This window comes from Dicentrarchus labrax, unplaced genomic scaffold (assembly GCF_905237075.1).
Source record: "Dicentrarchus labrax unplaced genomic scaffold, dlabrax2021, whole genome shotgun sequence".
NCBI lineage: Eukaryota > Metazoa > Chordata > Actinopteri > Moronidae > Dicentrarchus > Dicentrarchus labrax.
Window position 1 is genome coordinate 7505877 of NW_026136713.1, and position 22347 is coordinate 7528223.

General features: G+C 40.4%; 1 protein-coding gene across 3 annotated transcripts; it reads left to right on the top strand.

The window, feature by feature from the left end:
• The first annotated feature begins 1658 nt into the window (after window positions 1-1658).
• Window positions 1659-22301, top strand: si:dkeyp-115e12.6 (centromere protein F). Of its 3 annotated transcripts, XM_051420879.1 has the most exons (19): window positions 1659-1931; window positions 3559-3652; window positions 3817-3994; window positions 4369-4565; window positions 5228-5331; window positions 5612-5676; window positions 6677-6941; window positions 9162-9355; window positions 9926-10051; window positions 10210-10338; window positions 12364-12486; window positions 13499-13637; window positions 14063-15585; window positions 16020-16895; window positions 17179-17552; window positions 17834-17942; window positions 18351-18957; window positions 19100-19229; window positions 20213-22301. In XM_051420879.1, the coding sequence occupies exons 3-18, from the start codon at window positions 3833-3835 to the stop codon at window positions 19216-19218; spliced, it is 5112 nt and encodes a 1703-aa protein (XP_051276839.1). In that variant the 5' UTR covers window positions 1659-1931; window positions 3559-3652; window positions 3817-3832; the 3' UTR covers window positions 19219-19229; window positions 20213-22301. The 3 variants fall into 3 exon arrangements, with proteins under 3 accessions (XP_051276839.1, XP_051276838.1, XP_051276841.1); XM_051420878.1 differs by lacking the exon at window positions 3559-3652; XM_051420881.1 differs by lacking the exon at window positions 3559-3652 and having other exon boundaries at window positions 17834-17933.
• Window positions 22302-22347: the final 46 nt, after the last annotated feature.

Genomic DNA, 22347 nt, shown 5'->3' on the forward strand with positions numbered 1-22347 from the left:
AGCTGTCCTATAAAATAAAATAAATATCTTCTTAACATTAAGCTTCCTGAATTGGTCAGATTCAACGTGTGTATATGGATAACAGTTTCAGCAAGAAACAGTTGATCGAACTAAGAATTTGGCTTCGAAAAGTGTCAAAAATAAAGCCATTTTCTAGATATGTTACCATGTTATTGGTGATCAATGATATCCCAGCTTTAAGTGTAAGCTCAGGTGCGTGTCTGAACTTCTGTCTTTCAAATGTAGAGGGATAATATTCAGCCAAATGTTCACATTGTACAGAGTATCAAACTGTATCTTTATCGGACATTAGTAAAGCATGTAAAAGAATGTCTTAAACTCATTCACATACATTCAAAAGACAAGAAGACTTGGTAATAGTAACCTCTTCATCAATATGTATGTGTGTGATGGTGTGTAACTATTCAGTATGTTTATATATATAAGTGTCCAATTTAGACAGAACTTGAGAAGTGGTTTAATCGAACAGAAATCTCTTCAGTGTGTCTCTGTGCAGTGTCACCAAATGGATTAACAGGTAGATTGGGTCACCAGATAAAGCATTTACAGTTTACATTTACAGAAGCTGTGTCTTGCTCAGTTTCAGTCATTATGTATGTGGTGAGACCCGAAGAGGCACGAGGTGTAATACTAAAACTACAAATTAAATCTGTTGTACATATGATGTATGTATACAGTATAAATCACATACACCATACCCCCTCCCCCACCTGTTTATGAATTATAAAGATGTGTCAACTGAACACAAGTTGTAAATTATCAACATACTTTGACTTATTGGATGCAAATCTCAAACTTCTGTGTGAAATGTGTCTTTGATTTTGGTTAACAAACCAACTATTGCTGGACACATAGACAAATTAACCTGTACTGGGGCGCCATGGATAAAATGAGCTGCTGGGACCCAATTGAGCCCTGTTTCCTTTCACTTTTTGTACATAATTGAGAGCAATATGGTATGTTGAAACATTGCTCCAGGTTTATTGTGTGGTTGAGACTACAAGTAGTGCCTATCCCCATATTACCAAATCAAATTATAATCAAATTAAAACAAAACATTCAGTGTGACAATGTGTTATGGACCTTGGAAATAGACAAATTGTCCACTTACTAGATTGTCTAGAGGCTGTTTCAGACAGTCAACTCCACCTTTTTAGTGTATTTCTTTCTTTTATTTATTTATTTTAACTTAAGTGAAGTGTCTTTGACTTCCTAAAAAATTGCTTTATAAATAAAATGTATTATTATTATTATAATTATTACCAAGGCTGAAATCATGAAATCAAGAAAACATGGTAGTTTGAAACTACATTTTCAAACTACCATATTACTAATTGTTATAGAGTTTTATTATAGCCTCCTGTTAGGCCAATGCACACATTACTTGTTTTGTTACTTCAGTCTCTGTTAAATATAATCAATATTATATTATTATATATTCCTATATTCAAACTACCTCCTGAGACTGAGCCTCTGATGTGTGATCGATATATATCGATCCACGTTTCCCTGACAGCGGGGCTGTGGTCGGATTAGTGGTGAGGTACTGACGCTAGAGGTCATCAGAGGTTCACGCCGGCGCGAGGACTTTCCCCAAAACATCCCCCCCCCGCTACGTCACCAACCCCCAACTCCGCCTCGTGCCACAACGACTCCTGTTGGCTTGTCAGCTGCACGAGACGCGCGGCATATTGTGAGATATGAAAACTGTCAGTTAACGTCGGTTGTGTTGAACGCGACCGTCCGTCCGTCCGTAGTGCGGAGAGGAACCGGAGAGGAACCGGAGAGGAGCGGTGTGAGAGCCGGTCCCCGCTCTCTGTGTGTGTGTGTGTGTGTGTGTGTGTGTGTGTGTGTGTGTGTGTGTGTGTGTGTGTGGCGCCCTTTGTAACGTTAACTCTGTGAAGTGAATGGTAAGTAGCTTTAGTTGGGGTTAGCTTAGCATCATTGCTAGGTTAGTTGTCAATCACTGACCGCTGATGGACCAAGCAGTAACAGCCGATACAAAAGGGCTGTCTCATGTGGTGATAGTAGCTACGGGGCTGATTAACACAGTGAAAGTGTTCATGATGAATGTTAGATTGTAATTCCTTTTTCTTTTGGTTCTGTTTGAACTTGTCTGTTGTTCTGTTTGAACCTCGTGATCCGACGTTTGTTGAGCACAGGCCAGCGTCCAATGTCTGGATATATCCTCCGTCTGTTACTGAACAAAAACCTGCTCCGAGCTGCTGCAGGACGTTTAGGCTGGCAAACACAAATCAACACCCAGAAACTAAGATAGGTAGTCATTGTTTAAGTGGCTGTCATGTAATAATGAACATGGATGAATCCTCAGTATGTGTTTTATACCAGTAGGTCTCTGTAGGTGGACTGTGATAAAACCCAGTGACAACAATGGAGATAAGTCCAGGACTTTATTATTCTAATATGTTGTCATTAAACCAGACTATAGCTGAAACAATTCGTTGGTGACAGAAAGTTAATTGGCTACAATTTTGATATTTAATTAAAATTTAATTCAGGTTTAATCAAGTCAGTTATACAGGAAAAAATATTGACATTCACATTTATTTTTTTAAATATGAGGATTTGCTGCTTTTCTGTTTGTTATATTTAATGTAGAGTAAATATGGTTTTAGGTTAGGTGGATAGGTTTCTGACAAAATAAGGGCTCTGGGAAATTGTGACAAGGGTCTTTTTCACCTTTCATTACCTAAACTTGAAATTAATGAATAATGTAAGACATTGTGAGATAAATAAACGGTGAAAATAACTGGTAGTTGCAGCCCTAAACCAAATGCAACTTGTTAACCACCATCTTGTTCTTATTAAAGGAAGCATGTCAACCTAATGAAATCACACACACACTCACTCACTCGTATGATGTCCCTCGGCAAAAGTATTGTTACAGTATTTGTAGCTCGTCAAGTTGTTATATGAGGTGTGTGTTTCACAAATACAGCTGTCAGTTTAGTTGAGTATTTTTGCCATTCTTGTTTTCAGTAACAGGTAAAATCAGTGACACAACCTGTAAGCAATGACAGAAACTATCTGACTGGAGGTATGGTGTTAGTAGCCTTGAGGCACAAATGCATGTTAAAACTGAGTTCAGAATTAACCTCTACAGGTTCAATCAGGATTTTCTTCATTCCGATCCTTTCACTTTTAACACTGGTTTTGTTCATTTCTTGGTATTAACCCGTAATGTTAAGTTTTTGTGTGAAAATGTAGCGATTGTTGCAGAAGTTTGAGAGAGAAGGGGTTTATTTTCAGCTTGGAAGTGCTCTTGGAACATTGTAGGCAGTCTGTGTTGGAAAACACTGAGTCACAGCTGCCCAGTGGTGACAACCAGTGTCTCCCAGAGGGATCAAAGCCTTAGCAACATAACATATTCAAGACAGGACACAGAGGTAGAGGTGCACAGATGATTGAAACATGTTTAGATACATGTGGGATGGAGTGGATCCTCTGTCACAACACAAATTGACATAGAACTACCTGCACTTTACTTAACAGGCCTGTACTTCCTCTCTGTTACAGACTGTGTGTGTTACTAGTTTCTTCACTCCAGCTATTGACTTCCATGACTCAAGGAACTGTCTGATTCTGGATCTGTCAGGCAGGAGTAGGACAGGTCAGCTGGCACATTATGGCATTGATGCCAAACACAATCAGCAACCTCAAGTTCTCAGTTCCTTTCAGACTATAAAGGAAATGTTTTCGTCAGAGTGTCTTATAATGCGGACAAACTATAGAAGAAACTTGTATTTGAATTTTTGTGTTGTCTGACCCTGGTAGGCCCAGGCAGAAAGAGATGAGCTGGGCTGAGGAGGATTGGACAGTAGGGCTGTCTGGACGGGTCCTGCAAAAGGTGAAGGAGCTGCAGGTCCATCAGGAGCGACTGTCCAGAGAGAACAAGCAGAAACAGCTGCAGCTGGACAACATCCAAACTAGCCTTGAGAAACAGACTGGGAAGGTACAAGGAGCCAAGTTGGTTTATGGCTATCACTCACATAGTGCCATTCCCCACAAAATGAATTAGTATGACAACAAATTGTGAAACATATCATCAATTTCAAAGTTTACTTTTAAATAAATATTCTTATCAAGCTATGTTAAGTTAAAGTCTGGTTGTTTACTTGGTTGTGCCTGTACTAGTCCATCACATTCTGTTTTGTTATGTTAGGCAAAGTAGTTAAAAGAGGCAAACATTTATCAAAATTATATTGTATAAATATCTCGACGACGTGTATAATTCTGCCTCCTTACAGGATTTGTCATTTAAATTTTTTGTGATCCTAAAGTATGTACCTTTTTGCTCTCTCTCTCTCTCTCTCCCCCCCTGCCTAGTATGAGGAGGTGCGTGGGGAGCTCCAGTCTGTGCAGAGAGAGCTCCAGAGTGTTCGCGATGAGGCCAAGGCAGCGGTGACCAGCAGGGAGCGTCTGACCCAGGAGCTTCAGACCAAGCAGGCCCAAGTATGCGCTTTCGAGGGCCAGCTAGATGCTTCTCGTTCCCTCAACAACAAACTCACCCAGGAAGTCAAAAGGTTAGGACCAGTGGAAATTATCTGGGACAATTAGCTTCTCTGTCAATAGTTCTGGTTTTAATATGTCTTGTGTGTTAGTTGTCTTTTTTTTGTCTGTGTTGCATTCTCTACCCTTGCGTTTCTACCTTGACAATAACCTAGCTGCTATTAAAATGAAACTTAAAATATAATTTATTAATCAAATGTGATTACTTTGTTGGATATTTGTCGCAGATAATTCTGAAAGAACTCATTCTTAAAGCTATCTGCAACATGAAAGATTGATTTTCTGCCATGTTTTACACAAATGGAAAGAGGAAAATCAATTATATGGCAGTTGATGATTGATGATCCAGTAAATCTAAAACAAAGCTATCAGATCAGCGTTCAGGAATTGGCATCAGTAGTATAGAATTAAGATTATTTTCTTCCTAATGTAAAGGGCTGGTTCGGCATCTGTAAAACTGAAACCACTATGTGCAGAATGACATTACTGGACACCATTTAAAAATGGCCCATTGTACTTTTTAAATGTTTATCGTTCAGTTTGAGTTGAAGTTTGGATTGAGTTTAAGATGCCATGAAACTGTAATCAATCTCAGGGGTTGATGAGGTTAATGGTGCCATATTAAAAGACAAATCCTTCATCCTCGGTTTCTCCTTAATCCCTCTCTCTCTGGCAGGCTGGAGGCAGAGCTGGAGAAGCTGCAGAACAGCAGCCGGTCAGCAGATACCACTCTGTTTTCGACACCCTGCTGGAATACAACCTCACCCTGGGAACATAATGGTACAGTCCTCTAACGCCTGTGTTTATTCTATCAGCTGGTTTCTTCTATATCTTTTTATTAATGCACGTATAGTGTGGAAAATTAAACAAAAAACTGCAAGAGAAGTTAAAAATAAACTCCCTTAGCTCCTGTCCTTTCCCAACCCCTCACTCTCTGGGGACTGTTTTTCTCTTTCCTCTCTGGGCAGTAAACCAGTTGGGTTCTTCGCTGCTGTTGTGTCTGTTCAGCTTTGGTGATCGGTTTTAGGTCCAATCCATATGTTGTGTTTTTGCCCTGTAGGGAGCAGAAAGGAGGAGAGGCCTGGGCATAGAGATGAAGGACAGAGTCGGGCGCCTAACATCCGAGTAAGTACCAGTATGTTTTTATGCTGTGTAGGCTAGTTCAAGAAGATCAATGTGGGTTTTAGCTTAAAGCTGTAATTCTGTATTTGTGGGAATTGGATCACGTCATCTCAACCAGAACTTTCTTTATTCTTTCTTTTGTTCTTTCTTCCACTCATTAACTAATTAATTAAGAATGGTGCTGTTGTCATGGCTGGTTTGACAGCCAGGTCAAAAGATATGATTCTGTGTTTTTTTCTTGTCAACAAATTACATGAAAAGACCAAAACCAACAATGTGTTAGTCTGTCTCCTTTCTGACTTCCCCAGCCTGTCTGTGGCTCTCAGCCCAAACCCATTCCTACTGAGGTCATAAATCTTTAGAAAGGTCACAAATGCATACATGAATTCTTAAAAAAAACAACTCAGTAATTCCTTAAACAGCTGGAGACTGTTAGAGTTTAGCAAATATTACTCAAACAGGAGAAAATACAGTATTTGTTGAAGATGAAGTGCTAAATAAACTACAGTGCCCTTGTTCTGAGCCAATTAGTTGCGTCAGTGAGTGTTTAGGAGGCTGAACTGTGTTCCTGGGTTCGACTTAAAATACACTAGAGTGCCTATGTTTATTGCTGCTGGTTTTGTTGTGAGACTTGTTTACAATAAGATAATATGGAATATCACCCAATTTATTCCTTTTTAGTTTTTACGTACTAGATAGATGGATACTTTATTTATCCCGAGGGATAAATACTAGTGCACTGCTAAACATAATGTACTGCGGTTGTTTCCAGACAAAAAGAAAAAGTTGTAACAATTGAGTACTGAATCCAATTATCACTCAGGAAGTATTATATATTATGAATATAATGGCAATAAGTCATTCTTAAAGACAGTTAAAGTCAAAGTGAGAGAGCTTGAACCCTAGAGTCTCGTTGTTTGTAAATTCTGCTAAAATGTTCTGTCTAGTTTGACATCCTGACACCCTCCTTTTGTCTCTTCATCTAATCCTCTCCTCCCATCAGCAACGGCTCCAGTTCTCAGAAGTGGCCACAGCCTCGTTACCACGACAACAACACAGAAACACACCGCACCGCCATCCATCTGACCAATCAGACTCCTTCTCCACTCCCATGGCTGCGTTTCCATGGGAACGGGATGATTTGAAGCCAACAGCCAAGAGACGATCCCCGCCCTCTCCCCAGACGCCCTGCACTGAGGTCGTCAGTCAAGGCCAGTCTGAGCAGGGGGTTTGCTCGAAGGAGAAGGACTACAGGGCAGAGACAGACAGTGAGTGGGGATGTCAAATGGTCACCTTGGTGATTATGGCACCTACAAATGTACATATAAAACTCAGCCCAGCAGCCTGTCTCCTAAAGTGGGTTTAATAAAGGTAGCTGGACAACTATATAAAGTATGACCGGAACCCAACACAGACTGAAGTAAACCGAGAAGTTTTGGGTTTTACTCAGTGCTGTTATCCATTTTAACTGCCCATTAAGTCTTGCTTTGTAAGACACAGGCCCCTGATTTCTTGTTGGAAGTTTATCACGGCTCTGATACAGGGTTTTACAGACATCAATTAAAAAAAACCCTGTCAGTACAAATACGTTTTCAGATGCTGTTTATAAAGTAAACATTGTTGACAAACCTCATGTCAACATTGTTCAGTAACCTGATATCAGTGGAAAGGCTGGTCCAGGGCCTGTGGCCACAGCAGCAAACGTTGGTCTGAATATTGACTGAGATGGCCAGAAAACTCTGGTCAGAATAACTTAGAGTTGACTTTTGCCCTTTAGCCAAAGTATGATTTTGGAAGGTCAGAAATGACAAGGTAGTGAAAATATATAAATCTTATATTTTTCTTAATGTCTATTGTCAGCAAATACCATGAAAAGAGGAAAACCAATGATAGTCAAGCTCTAAATATTTAGACTTCCCTGTCTGTGGGTGTCAGCCCCAAGAAAATGCTCAGTAATTTCCTAAAATAGATGGGCAGTAGTTTTTAGCAGATGTTACTCAAACAGAAGTCCAAAATAACCTTTATTTGAGATATGTTGCAATAGCATGTCTCATTTTTAAGGTTCTGGCAACAATGGAGATCTTTGGCACAGAAGAATAATCTATATCAGGTTTTGATGACACACTCAATACTTGTTAGTAGGACCAAGAAATATATAGTATAGCTGTCCTTAAGGTTTTAGATGATTAGCTCTAATTTCCATATTTCCATCAAGGCTGATATACTGACGGGTATTCAGCAATTTGCTGGAAAGAAGTTGTTGTTCTTGTGATCCTGGACTGAGCAATAATGGCAAATGATGAAATATTATCTGTTTTGGTTTAGTTTTTAGCTCCGGTAGGACTACCTCAGCTTACGTGAAGCAGTGGGATCATCCTGAATCTCATGTACTCTGTATAACCTCAACCAACACCTGTTACATAAGAGGTTGTGTAGAAATCACTGGCTCAGTCAGAGACTCCTCTGCTTGCTCCCAGGCCAGCTTCATCATGTAGAGCGACTCTTTGTACACTTTATAATTGTGACATAACATTCCTCTTTCTCTTAGCTCCACTCAGTGTGTGTTTGTTCAGAGCAGGAAGGGGACAGGTCAATGTGAAAGAATAAATGCTTCTTTTAGCTGCTGGGACACAGAGGGGGAGGGGCAGTGTTTACATTAGGTGTGCCTTTTAGCTGCTGTGTTTTTTAAAATGCCCATCCACTGTATCATTTAATTTAATTCCTAATGGGGTTGTATATGGTAAATGTATAAATTGTGGAACGTGACAGTGGGTTGTTTTTGGATCAGTAATATAACTAATTGTGATAATAACTATATCTGTAAAATGTTTTGGTGGTGACAATAATAATAATTATAGATACTTCAATGTGTAGTCATCCGTTACTTTACTGCGTAAAGTTGAACAGTGTTGTAAAATTAAAGGAAGAGGAGAAATGATACTGAACAACATATTGGACAGACAGTAAATTGATTTCATCTGTTGCTTTGGAAATAAGCAGCCCGATATCCACAGGCAACAGCTGTGGTTGTCAATAACCAGTCACTGTGGACTGACCCCTTTTGTTTGCTGCTGTGTTGCTGACTGTTGGTGCTCAGTTGTAAGAAATCAAGTTAGTTTTGCAGATAATGTCGATGCTTATTTTGGGGAAAACTTTGTTAACAATATGTGTTTTGTCAGTATTTCCTCTTCTGTCTCTACCCATTCAACCACCTTTCTCCTATTTAAGTTAAAATCCCTCCTACACTGGGTGTATAACTTAAATTGACTTAAAAGATTCAGATTTAAACAATGAAATCAATATTTGTGCCCATTGTTTTCTTCTGGAAGATGGTGCGCAGTATTGCAAACCACTGGTACCGTCCTTTAAGGCCTTTAATTGGCCTTTAATTGGCCTTAAAAGATTGTCTTAGTGGTGTACTTAAAAGGTGTTCAGGTGAAATCTGTTTTTCCGAGACCTGGTTTTATACTCTCTGTTCCATCCACCAGTATCTGTATCGGCATTGCGGAGTCGTGTATCTGCTCTGGAGGAGGAGCTGTGTGCGAAGGCTGGGACGTTGAAGTCGGTTCAGAATGAAATGGTGCAAAGCAAGAAGGAGCTCGCTGCCAGGGAGCTCAACATTCAGAGAGCCCGTGACGAACTGACTCTGGCACACACACGCATGGCCCAGGAGAGTGAACGGGTAATAACACACACTACTGCTACTGATACAACTGGTACTACTATTGTAAACAAGTGTCATTCGTTCCAGTGCTAATGTTTTATATTTCTTGTAAGCCCTATTGTTTTCCACAAAATGGGTGTTGACCTCATTTCTCAAAACATTTTTCTTTAACTTACCTTAAAATGACAAACATGATGGAAATATTCTACTAAAATCACAATTCTTTATTATCAGCAACTATGAAAGCTTAAGCTGGAAAACAATCCAGTTATTTTGTGAGCTCTAACCTTTAGGCAAACAATGTACAATGCCAAGGATAACGGAGGCTGCCAATTTACCCATTAATTCTCTCAAAGTGTGAAACGTTAATCAGCATTACCAGATAAAAAATGAGGTAAACCAACCGAAAACAATATAACAAATGTGTTCACATAAGCAAGAGTTAGAGAAGTGACCTACATATAAAAGACACAAACACAAATGTTACAGTTAGACACTCTAAGCCCATGACAGCAGCAAAGATAATGACCCCCAAGTTGTCTAATAGTCAGTATTAAAGAGAATATGTTGTGTGTGATTGTATGGCAGGCATCAGGAGCTGAGCAAAGGCTGAAGCAGCTACAAGAGGAGCTGAAGTGTCAGCGGCAGAATGCAGAGAGCATCCGACTGCAACAACAACAACGCTCTAAGGAGCTGGAGAAACAACACCAGAGGGTGAGATAGAGAGGGATGAACCAACTGGAAACAAGAGAAAATTTCAGTTTTGTGTCCAACTTGCTTTTTGCCCCATTCCATTCATGAAAAAATATATAATTTGTATCACATTACACTCAAAGATAGTAGCTCAGATTCTTGCTTTGCGCTGCCTCCAGGATTTAACAGAGCTTCAGAAGGAGAGGCAGTGTCTGGAGAAGCAGCATCAGCAGGAGGTGAATAAGCTCAACCAGGAGCTCCAGCAGGCCAGGACGCTCCACAACGCCCTGCAGGCCCAGGTGGACAAGGTAAATACACACACAAAGTCACTAAATCATACTCATGAACAGAGCAAACAAGCTTTCTAATTTGCCTTTTCATACAAGTACATTTGCCAAGATAAAGCCTTTAAATCAGATCTGCATCAACACTAGAAACCGAGGACCTAAATGATACTCTCTACATATTGTTTATATTTTGGTTCGTATGTCTGCTCTGTTTTTTCAGCCATTTCCTGTTTCTCTTTCCTCCTTTCTCTATCCCTTCTCCTCTCCCCCTCTCTCTTTCTCCTGGGACTTATATTATTTGTACCAAAGGTCAATAAACTTATCTCACTTCTTCTCCCACGCTTGCTTCTTGCCCTTGTTGTTTTCTCTTGCTCTCTATTTCAGTGTCTTGCTCTCTGTGTTTCTATTTTCCTCCTCCCCCCCCCCACCACCCGCTCTCCTCTCCGCTTCGCCCTCCTCTCCTCTCGGTTTCTCCCCAGTGGAAAGGTTGAGCAGCGAAGGTAATGACCGTGTGACTCTGCTTGGGTTATGTAAGCGTGAAACAAACTCATAACTTGTGTGTGTGAGACATTCTCTGCGTTTGTAGTAAGAGAGGTATTAAGGCATGGCTGCGGGATGAGGGTGAAAATTGATGGAAGATTTGTATGCAGGTGTGTTGAAGCAAGTGGCATGAAAAGGAGGAGTGTGTTTGTGCTTAAAGACATTGTTTTCTTTTTGTTTTGATTTCCTTTACGTGAAGGAATGCTGTGGTATTTATTTTTTATCAGCAGAACAATAATACAATTCTTATCTCGGCGCAATGGTGAACCTCTTGACGCATACAAAAGAAATTCCTTGACCTTAATTCCTATGCTTTTCGCCCTGGTGTAAAAATTCTTAACAATGAGCATTCATTCTACCCACAGTGTCCCTTAAAACCATATCGTAAGCCCTTTGTAAACCACACAGATTTTATCTTGTTGTATCTGATAAGGCTGCAGAGAGTAAATACAGAGGCACAGTTGTGTGAATCGAATCACATACAAAATCAGAGACATTCAACTACATCAACAACATATAATTACCTCCTTGTGCACAGAAGGAACATTTACATAAATTCTCCCAAGAAACTGGAAAAACCAGAAATCTAAAAGAAGTTTTCTGTCACAGAAACTAAAAATTATCTGCTGATTTGACTAGCATGTAGACATAATTCCTGAGCAGTGTTAAGTTGTTGCAGGAAATGAGTAAAGAATGTACACAGTCCCTGCTACTTCTCTTAATAATAATGAACACAATGAAGTTACACTACAAATGACATTGACTGCTTTAATCTCTTAAATAGCTGGACTTACTTACAATTATTGTGTCAATACATATTGTAGAATAAAGCCCATATTAGTGGCAGAAGGTGTAAAATGGGTTAGGGCTACCACAGAAACATTCTCTGAAGTTTGTCTTTAAAAGACGCCATTAATTGACACTGTGAGCTATATTTGTATTTACCGTCTTGTTTTCTGTTTCATGTACACTGTACTGTACATGTTGCTATTTCTAACATGACATGAAGGCAGCATGAGACACAAGAATAATGGATCTAAAAAGGTTGAAGAAAGTAATGCAGGTAACAGCCCATTAGTTAGATTAGTAAATGTAATGTGATTACTAAAATTGTATCAGTAATATTACACAGTACTTTATTATAATGCTACCTTTAAGACTGTTCACATGTACCATGACTTGAGATAATGTGCAAAATTGATGATGAGCACTGGTGGGAAGCCGAACTGCTTGTTAAGTCTTTGTGACTTTCCCCACAGAGGTAGACAATACATTAGACACAGCTTATGCTTGCTATTGATCACTGATTGCTCTCCCCCTTCCCGTTCCCTTCACTGGTCCTAATTCCTGCGCCTACAACAACAGTCATTAATTTCTTTATTCTTCTTTCTTGTTTTTTCCTCTTACTTCCATCTTTTTCTGATATCCTTTCTCATCCAATCCTCTTTGATTTCCTTTGCCCTGTTTTTTTTTTACCAGCTACTGATTCATAATATCCTCTATCAGTTGTCTCTGCAGAAGCAGACATTGGACAAAGAGTTGGACAATCTGAAAGAGAAACTGAAGTGGACGGAGGGACAGCTACAGGAGAGCCAGAAGAAAGAGGCCCAGACACAAGCCAAACTGACGGTAACAAAGACACACACACACACACACACACACAATAGTGATAGTCCTGAGTCTAGTGAGTCAGGGTCTGCATTTGTCAATTATTCATTAGCTGAGCAGTGGGAATATAATGAACCCTGTAAATTTTTAAACACCATCTTGATGTGCCATATGTCAGTCTAAGATTTTTATCCAAGTGAACTGTAAATAAATTATAAATGAATTGTAGTTTCTTCAGTCATCCAGCAGCATTATTATGTTTTCGTAAAGGTGTAGCATTAGAGAGCATTTCACAGAGCTCAATTTCCTAAATTGCCAGTCGCTTAAGCAAGGAATAAACCTTCATATCCTGCTGTACCCGATAAAACGACTGTAAAATATTGAATCTGGGTGATGAACTGCTCGACTTGAACATAGAAAAACTGCATGACAAAGCCTTTGTTAAAACTGTTTTAAAATACCAGACCAAAGCTCAATACAGCCACACTGAGTTGTTTGTTTGTGGCAGTCCATTACTTGTATACCAGCTTGCAACACTAATGCCGCCTTTATCTGTGGCTTGTTTGTCTGGTTTTTTGCTATTGTGACACTGTTTACGTGTAGCTCTCAATACATCAGCAGCTCTTACACAGTTATTCCTTATATGGAAGTCCTGCTGTACAAATACAAACATTCCAGTTGCAAATATTAGAAATGAGACTTTGAGCAGAATTATACACTCCCCTTATATAATTTTTAGTGGTTTATTTTTTGAGAAATTAAATATATCATGGGCATACATGTAAAAGACATATTTTAGAGAGGCTGATGAAGTTTTAATGTCAGAAAAATGACAGAAAAACAGAAAAATATTTTACACCTTCTGTCTCAAAACAGGCCATTGTTAGGGATAATAAAGGTTCAACTGAGAACTGACTACTACAACCAACTAGAACACTTCTTCTAAATACCTAAATAAATTCAGTCGTTTATGACTTAGTTCCATTTGACTGGATTAAATCCACTTCATTTGTATCTTTTAACCTCACATTAGGAAGCCTTGCGTGAGGCGGAGGGTGTGGCAGTGAGTCTGGAGCAGAGCAGGAAGAAAGAGCAAGCTCTGGAACAGGAGGGGAGGAGACTGGCAGAGGAGCTAGCCGACACCCTTCGTCTAGTCAAAGAACTGCAGCAGGGTGAGGAGTGAGCTGCGAGTGGAAGAGAGGACAATTTATCAGTCATGGGATATGTATTGATAATAATTATGCTAATGTGATATGTTTTTGAACATGAGTTCTTGTAGAGAGAGCTGTTGACACAGTTTGATAAGCTCTGGTTCTCCACTGGACTCTGAGTCATTTTTAATTGGTTGTGTTAATTCCCCTGTAATGTATAAATCACTTATCCCAGTGCTGCCCCCTGCTGGTCAATGATACACCATCCATGTCCTCAAATCAAAACACTGTTCCAGTAATTAACACAAGTTAATTTAAAAAAAGATAGATAAGCTCTTTATTTACTGCTTTATTTCTGCCCGATATTTGTTAGAGCATGTGTTGTCTGTAGTTAAAACAAATCATCTTTTATTCTGCTGTTTGTATCTCTTTCCTTTTAAATCCAGAACAAAAAGCTGCCCCACCACCCGTTCTACAACCTGTCCAGTTTTGCCCTGTTGGACAGAGTTTCTCCTCTCAACCTTCTTACTCTCGAACACCACCTAACATCAAGAGGCCCACTGCTGCCACCCTTGCTGAGCAGAAGAGCAAAGAAGAAGTGGGTAAGAGAGGGGCAGAGAATGCAGCGTCTTACCCCTCTGACAGAGAGCCGGGAGAAGGCATTGACTCAGAACACATTACTGTCCTTGTCCCCCCAGTCTCTGAGTGTGTGCAAAAGGGAGGACACAGAAGAAACAGCAACGAGGAGGAGAACAAGAGTAGAAATGAGGCAATAGAGAGTGACACCTCTGGGCCAAACAAACACTCCACATTTGATCATGTACTCTCTAGTTCCTCTCACCCTACTTCTGGTACACCCACCAACACCTTTATGGATGGTGATCATTGCACTTTGATGCTTTCTGATGAAAAGACAACTTCTCTCCAGGTAGAGCAGGACAAGGCCTTTGAAGAACTCAAGAGAGAGAATGCCACTCTGCATTCAGAGCTGCATGATGCACGTGAAGAACTACAGAAACGACTTGAGGACCTGGAAGCCCAACGACGGGCCGAGGCAGAAGCCAGGACCCGGCTCAAACAGCTCAGCCGGAAACATTCCAGCCGGTCTGTGGAGAAGGAGGAGCAGGACAAGGAATGGAAGGCACAGCTGGAGACTGAGAAGGCTGAGACAGAGAGGTTGAGGAAGGCTGTGGCCGCTTTGGAGTCAGAGATGAAGAGAGGAAGGGAGGAAAGAGAAAATAATGAGAGAGAGGAGCAGGAGGAGGACAAAAACAAGGCACTAGAAGACCGGGAGAGTGAAATGATAGAGCTAAATATCCAGCTAAAGAAACAGCTAGCGGAGGTAAAGGCCCAGCTTGCTTTAGAACGAGAAGAGAGAAAGAGAGAGGAAGAGGAGAAGAACCGAATAACAAACACAGACATAGATGTAAAGAAGGAGCTGAACACAAAACTAGAAGAACTTCAAGCTGAATTGGAAGAACTAAAGCGCAGTAGAAAAGAAGACTCGCTGGAAGAAGAGAAACTCTCAGTTGCCAACAGCCCGCTAACATACCTGACTCTCCATGATGATGAGCTCAACTCCAACATGGTTTGCTGCAACAACAAGCCCATCCCTTCGCCAGAGCAGCACCTCCTCTTCTGCCAGTCCACCAACCAACGCAACATGCTTGTATTTCAGGCAACAGCAGATCTCATCCAGCAAGAGCGAACTGTGATAGATCCTGAACGCTTACCTCTATCAGATGAGGGGCAAACGGGTCGTGTGGCCTCTGAGCTCGAAGACACCAGACAAAACTATCTGGTTGGGTGTTCCCGCTCAGACCACAAACAGACACTTTCTGAGGTCCAGAAGGATGAGCCGGCCTTCTCAAATTTGGCTAAAGAGGTAGAATGCCTGCAGAAGGAAAATGCAAAGGAGACAGAACGTGCTAACCAGTACCAGGTTAAACTGGAGGCCCTACAGAGTCAGGTAAATAAAGATGGATATATAGATGTTATCAAAACCATCTAAGAAAGCCGTGAGGAAAAGAAGCCAGAGACTGGTAGACTAGGGCAAATTACACATTATTTAAAAAACCAAGAGCTGAATAAAATAACTCTTGTATCTGTCTGACAAGTGGCAAAGATCATTTAAATGTACAGCATTGACTTTATGGCATGCGTTCACATTTTCTCCTAATTGGCTTTTGGTTTTTAGATTGAGATAAACAAATCAACATATATTAACAAATGTTAGAACTGACTCATTAAAGGAAGTATATAACTTTTAAGCGGAGACTTGTCAACACTAAAACCAGAGAATTACTTGGTTATCCTTTTTAAGATGTGCACTGTGTACCTGTTCCTAAGACACAGCAAAGCTCTGGCTTCAACATTTTCTCTATTCCTCTGTTTTCTTTCTAGGTGACACGTCAGACCCAGCAGCTAACCATGGCCTTTGAGAACCAGAGTCAGCACATCTCTGGCCTTCTAGCTGAGCTGCAAGAGAAAGAAAGTGCCCTCCTCAGCCAGGGAGTGGAACTGCAGCGCTACAAGCAAGAGCTGGATGCACTCAAGGCCCAAAAAGAGGGAAAGGAGATGACAGGTACTGAGGGACAGGATGGAGAACAAAAAGAAGAGGCACAAGAGGAGAGGTCAGTGGAGATCTCAGGGCTTCAACTAAACCAGGAAAAGAAGTGTGCTGTCTCATTCCTCACTAAAGATTCACTGGCTGACAGTGGCTCTAATGCTGAGAGAGATGCAGGTGAACCAGAGACCGTGATATCTAATGCTGAAAGACCAACAGTTATTAGTGACAATGATCCACTGTGGTTAGGGGAACAGCATTCAGGTTCTGTACACTCAGACAAGACTCAGAGTAACCATGACTCGGCTTGTGTCATGGGAGAGACGGAGTATGGTCAAGGTGGAGGAACAGCAGACCTGGTTGCAGAACTGCTCACTCTCCGACAGGAGAATCAGCTGCTGAAACAAAAAGTGTTGAACTTGACTGACTCGGACACCAGCACCCCAGTGTTTCACACTGACAGTGAAAACCAAGATGACCCAGTCAACCAAAGCCGTAAGACAGGAAGTGCTTCTCTGTCCTGCTTGGTGGAGCAGAGGTCATCTAGTGTGCGGAATGACATCCCTGCTGATGCACAACAGTCACCACCGCAGAATGTGAAAACGAGTGAAGATGAAGATTCAGAAAGGGAAGACAGGAGGACTACAAGGACTGAAGAAGAGCTGGATCTGGAGGCAGTGTGTCAGCTTCAGATTGACCGCCTACAGCAACAGGTAGTGACAGTTTACCACCTCATTATATCACAACAATGACATGTCTAAGTGAAGAAGATAGTAGGTTGTTAAGTAACTACATGTGGACAGGAAAATGAAATATGTGATGGAGTTTGCAATGTAGATGTTGACATCCATGCTTTGAATTCAATAGATACATATATAAATAAATTTATATAAATAAATATATATATAAATATATATATATATATATATATATATTATTATTATATTTGGAGTGTCTTTTTGATTCAGTGTGTCTTGTCCTTCCCCTCCTGTCCAGGTGATGGAGCTGCAGATGCAGCTACGGGCTCTCTCTAAGGAGACAGAGCAGCAGGCCAATGAGCTTGCCATATGGAGACTGGCCTCCCAACCAGCCCCAACATTTAATCTTCCTAACACAGACAACCAGTCTGAGACCCAGAACCAGATCTCTGCTGTTAGACAGTCTCTGTCAAACCAGCAGCAGACTGATGAGATGACCCGCATCCTGCCAGGAACACAGAAACCGGCTCTGACTCTTACTGTCCAGGCCCAGATTCAGACGCCTGACCTCGGTGTTGAGGAGAGCACTGGTAATGTGACCATCGTCAGAGAAGATGAGTTACTCCTCTCCTCCTCCTCCAACAAACTGCAGGGCCGCATGTTGTTCTCCAGGTAACACACTCATACCAGGAAGCAATGAAAATATGGCAATAACTTACATTTGAAGCTACCATTGTTCTCGTTTGCACTTGGAAGTGGAGGGTGAAGTGAGGAAGTTGCAGTTTGCAACTACACCTCTAGATGCTCCTAAATCCTGCACACTGGATGTTTACATGCATATATGTAAGGTGATTATGTATACATGTTCAGTTTAATATATAGGTAAGTATGACCTTCTGTTGTCTTCTTTTGTGTGCTTTGCATTAACTTTTTTTTTCTTGTTTTGCCATAAGACTGCAGCACAGAAATCTTCCTGAACCTAAAAGTCTTAATCCGTCTAAAAAGACTGCAGCGCTTCAAGAAGACCATTGGGACACTTCTGAGATTGACATGGTGATTTTTGTTTGTCTTGTTTTGTTTTTTATCATCACTCTCTTACATACCAGACTATTTGTGTTTTAATCTCCTTATATCAAGGTTTCCTAAAATATTTCAGAAGGAATCCTGTAGCTATTTGTATATAAATGTCGTCCATTTTGATAGATAGATATACTTTATTGATCCCAAGCTAGAAGAAGTAATTTGTATTTACAGTGACACTTTATTTACAGTCTGAAACTCCCTAACAATTTCCTAATGCTAAGGTTTTACCTTTTTGTATCAAAAAGCACAAAAGCACCTGCCTGTCCTCAGTACTCGTCTTTACTGAGGAAAATGGAGAGAAGTGCTTCGACTTAAAATTACTGGGTACATATCTTTGTTCACATATAGGATTAGGCCTTCAATTGTTATGTTTTTCTCTTGACTCAGGACTCTGAAAAAGAAAACCAGGAGATCAACCTCTTACGTGAGTCAAATACCTGTCAAACACAACACAAAGAGAAGAGAGACACTGAAGTTATCCAGATGTCATCTGAGAAGACAGGTCAACAACAGATCACCAAAGATTCCCAAAAAGTCTCAGGACATAAGAACACCAAAAGAGGCGAGTGTCACATGATGAATCCTGAGTCCAAACCAGATGATTCCAGGGCAACCAGTGAAATAAACACAACCAGTGATTCCTCAGATAATGATGTCAGGACAGAAATGAAATGTGTCAGCTGTCAAACAGAGGAGAGTTTGTTTTCTCACAGTGCTCCGACAGCATCTGAACTCCACTGTGCGTACACACAGACTGAGGAGCAGGAGGAGGAAGAAGAGGAAGAAGAGTTAGTGGAATCCCCTCCTGTCTCTCCTGTCCAATTATCTGATGGGGTACAGTTGGGAGACAAGATGTTGTTTTCAGGTTCCTTCCCAATCCCGGCTGACCCAGCCCGTCTAGCTGAAAGAATCCGCCGTAACAGGACGCAGCTGTCAGCCGCGTTTGATGACACAGAGTATGAACCCTATGGACTGCCAGAAGTCGTTATGAAAGGTAACTTCATTAGTAGTTCAATAGTTTTGGGGTCAAAAATGTACACGCTAACACATCAGGCTTGAGTAATTGTAGGTTTGTGTAAATAAGCCTCTATATTTTTGTGCTTTCGCACTCTCACCTTCATCTTCTCGTCCTGCAGGTTTTGCAGACATCCCCAGTGGTCCCTCGTGTCCCTACATTGTAAGAAGAGGTTTGTTAGGGACAACTGTCGTACCTGTCACTCAGAAAGACTCAGGACAGGAGGAGGAGACGGATTAAAACAATTACAGGTGACCTCCAGAGACTAACAAACACTGAGAAAACTAGCGTAGATTTTAATGGATCATTGTGTAGGATTTAGTTGCATCTAAATGCGATAAAGTTGCAGATTGCAAACAAATGACCACTTGACTTAACTAAAGTATTGCACTTTGTACAGCACAGTTAAGTTGTAAAGCCTGTTCTGGGCTACTGTACAAACATTCAATATGGTAGCCACTGTAGTAGAGGACCCACTCCTTCTATAAATAAAAATGTCTCATTCTAAGGTAACGAAAACACAACAAATCCTATATTCAGTTGATTATGCACTAATGAAAACATACCTATGAATATTATATTCAGTTTCTGCCAATATATCCTCCTCAATGTTAAACACTGGACCTTTTAAGTCCCAAGAACTAAGAAATTCAAAAAGGCTGAGAGGAACTTAACATTTTATAAATTATATTATTTAGACTAAAAGTGTTCATGCATGCAAATAAATAAAAATAAATATTTTAACTATTTTTATATCTGAACATAAACAGCAAGTGCATTTGAGATATTTTTCTCCACATGCTTGTTATGTTTAGTTTACTATTTCATCCTCTATATCAAAGATCATATCAGGGTTTTATATGAGAATAATGATACAGCTTTTATTGTGTCTGCTAAGGAGATATTAAAACACTCTCAAAACTTTACAAAGAAACAGTCAGTCATTGAAAGCATTAATAGTGCCCATTTTTTTTGGATAACTCAGTTGGCTGCAAAGCAAATAACCCATTAGGGCTTGGTCACACATGGGGGAGTGACCATTGCCTGCCAAAGTGAATTTGTGCATGTGTGACTGGGCCCTTATCCTTTAAAAATGTGGTTACTTGTGTTACAATTCTTGGAAATAAGTGTTAAGTTATTATATATTTTTTTTGGTTAAATTAAGATTTTTACTCTATCCAAGAATAAAATATAGTCTAACATTTGCATGCGTTTGCATACTTGTTGTCTACAGATGTGGTGGAAAGCTCATCGTTGTGGTCTGACAGTGAACATCAGTGATGGACGACAGCTGCTACACAGGGACACTCCGATCACCAGCAACCTGAAGCACTTCCAACCAACACAGGACCAGTTTTAAAAGTGCTGCAATCACTCATGGACTTCTGTATGTGTGTGCAGGTAACTGGGCCTGCACTGGCAGAAGGAACACCTCCACTGTGGATCCGAAATGTCTTAATGGTCACTAGTCTACCCCCTAAATGCTGCGTGGAGACTTTGCTGTCACTGTACACCCACCTGTATGTTTAGTTACAGAAGTAGTGATTTAGTGATGTTTGTTGATGTTTATTGAAGTTAACAACCACTTTTCCAAAGGGACTGTTTAGTTTTTAGTCACTCTAAATTAACTTATGGGTCTATCCTACTTTAAATGAAACAGTGCCTAGTTGATGCTTTTGTAAACAAGTGCTTGTCAAGATAAGTTTGACTTGTTTTCCAAAAGGGTGAAGCCAAGAGAGGCCTGTTGTGAAAATGTGACCTACATGTTTTCTTCTTTTTGATTCTTGACGTGGCTTATTTATAGACACTTGAATGTGTTTCAGTAGAGGGCAGGTGTTTACAAAGACTGTGTGAAAGTTAGTGAGCGTGTGAGATATTGGCTGTGAATATGAACATGCGTGTCCTCATCTTGATGTGATTTGTGTGTGTGTGTGTGTTTGTGGGAGAGAGAGAGGGGCGAGTTTGTCTGTGACTCAGTCTAACCTGCGTTGGTTTCCGCTCCATGTATGGTGATACACACTGCGCTCCCTCTCTCCTCCTTCTGCTGCTTTGCTTCTCTGTCTTACACTAACGAGCACTCCGTGGTCATCTCTGCAATGAATTTACCAAAAGCAAACATTTAAAGTTTTATTTTATTAGTGGAGCATACAGATAAATTCAATTGGATATTAGATGAGATATAATTTAATTTATCTGTTTTTGCTAGATTTTGGTTCTTGCATTTGTTACTGTGCTGTAGCCGACATATATGTACACTGTAGATTTTGTAGATACATTTGGAGTGGATGTAGTTTGTATTATGCCCTGAACCACAGGATCTCACCACTTTGCTTGCTTATAAGGTTTGACCAAATAATTAATGGCTAGGTTCCAAATTATTAAAATCTGTCTTAAAACAGCACTCACATGTACATTGAAAGAGTTACTGGTTGTTGTAAATTGATTCTTTTCTAAAACAATTTCAATGTAAGTGAGGGGGACAAAATCCACAGTCCTCGTTCTGTGTGAAAATATAGTCTGCTCTAAGTTTAGTAGAAGCTAATATGAAACTATTTGGTGTAGAAGCTTGGTGACGTAGTGACTATACTCGCAGGGCTAGTTAAATGAGGTTGGTGCAGTCAGTCACAATAGCTCCTGGACATTTTCTAATGGGACAAGAAGTTCACACAGTTTATTCCAAAGACATATTTGTACCATCGACTCTTGTCTCATAACCATTGTGAACAATTGCTCCTTTATGGAGCAGTTCATACTCCGGCAGAGGAGGTAAAACTTTTCTTTTTATACTAAAAAGGCTGTAACTTTGGAAGATACCTACCCATTAAGTCTTTCAGTGTTACACATTGGCATGTGAGTATTGTTTTAGGAACAAACCTATGCTTTAAATCCTTGCTGAGCTCTCTTTCAGTGACTTTGAGATATTTCAGTTGAAGTTTTTAATTGTGTTAAAAGTGTGGAGTGATTATTATTTTTTTTTTATGTTTACATTTTATTTAGAGATAGAGTTGTTCTCTCCCGGTCTTGGTTTGTTGACTCAGTCAGAACAGTGAGGACTGTTCCTGTCCTGACTCGATGCCATCGCCATTCATTTGCCATGTTGACACCCTCACATACACACACTTGAAGACACGCACACACACTTCCCCTCCCTTTCAGCTGCCTTCATATCTCTGGGATCTGTAGTCTTCTGGCAGTGAGGTGGGAATGTACGACTGTGAGCGCGAGAAGCTCACTTTGTATTCGTTGCCTTGTTTTGGACACTTTGATGTGAATGTATCTGTGTTGTGTTTGCGGCTAGAATAAAAGGCTTGCTCTTAATTTAACAGTTGTCTCTCTGTTGGATTCATTTATCTTTGAGCGCCTTTGAGT